Source organism: Geospiza fortis, unplaced genomic scaffold (genome assembly GCF_000277835.1).
Source record: "Geospiza fortis unplaced genomic scaffold, GeoFor_1.0 scaffold2, whole genome shotgun sequence".
Taxonomy (NCBI): Eukaryota; Metazoa; Chordata; class Aves; order Passeriformes; family Thraupidae; genus Geospiza; species Geospiza fortis.
Window position 1 is genome coordinate 3228803 of NW_005054366.1, and position 284 is coordinate 3229086.

General features: G+C 68.7%; 1 protein-coding gene across 1 annotated transcript in view; it reads left to right on the forward strand.

Moving 5' to 3' along the window:
* Positions 1–180: 180 nt before the first annotated feature.
* The window catches only part of SPG11 (SPG11 vesicle trafficking associated, spatacsin), a 27838-nt gene continuing 27734 nt past the window's right edge, over positions 181–284 (forward strand). Inside the window, 1 exon segment of the mRNA XM_031059667.1 lies at positions 181–269. Within this exon segment, the coding sequence (XP_030915527.1) occupies positions 181–269 (89 nt within the window).

Consider the following 284-nt stretch of genomic DNA (forward strand, 5'->3'; position numbering starts at 1 on the left):
GGCCGTCCGGCCGGGTCGCGTCTGTCCGTCCGGCCGGGTGTGCTCACGGCAGCTGATCCCCGAGCAAACAAGGAGGGTTTGTCTGTCTGTCTGTCGGGCTGTTGGCTTCGCGCCCCAGCGCCCCGAGTGCTGCGCCTCCCCCGCAGGCCGGGGCCAGCCCGGGTGACACTCGGCGGTCACATGGTGGCTTTAGCCCGTGGTGGCTCCAACATCTGCTTGGGCAGCTTCCGTGCCGAGCCCAAAGCTCGCCTTAGTTCCGAGCATCTGCAGTGTCCGGCAGGAGC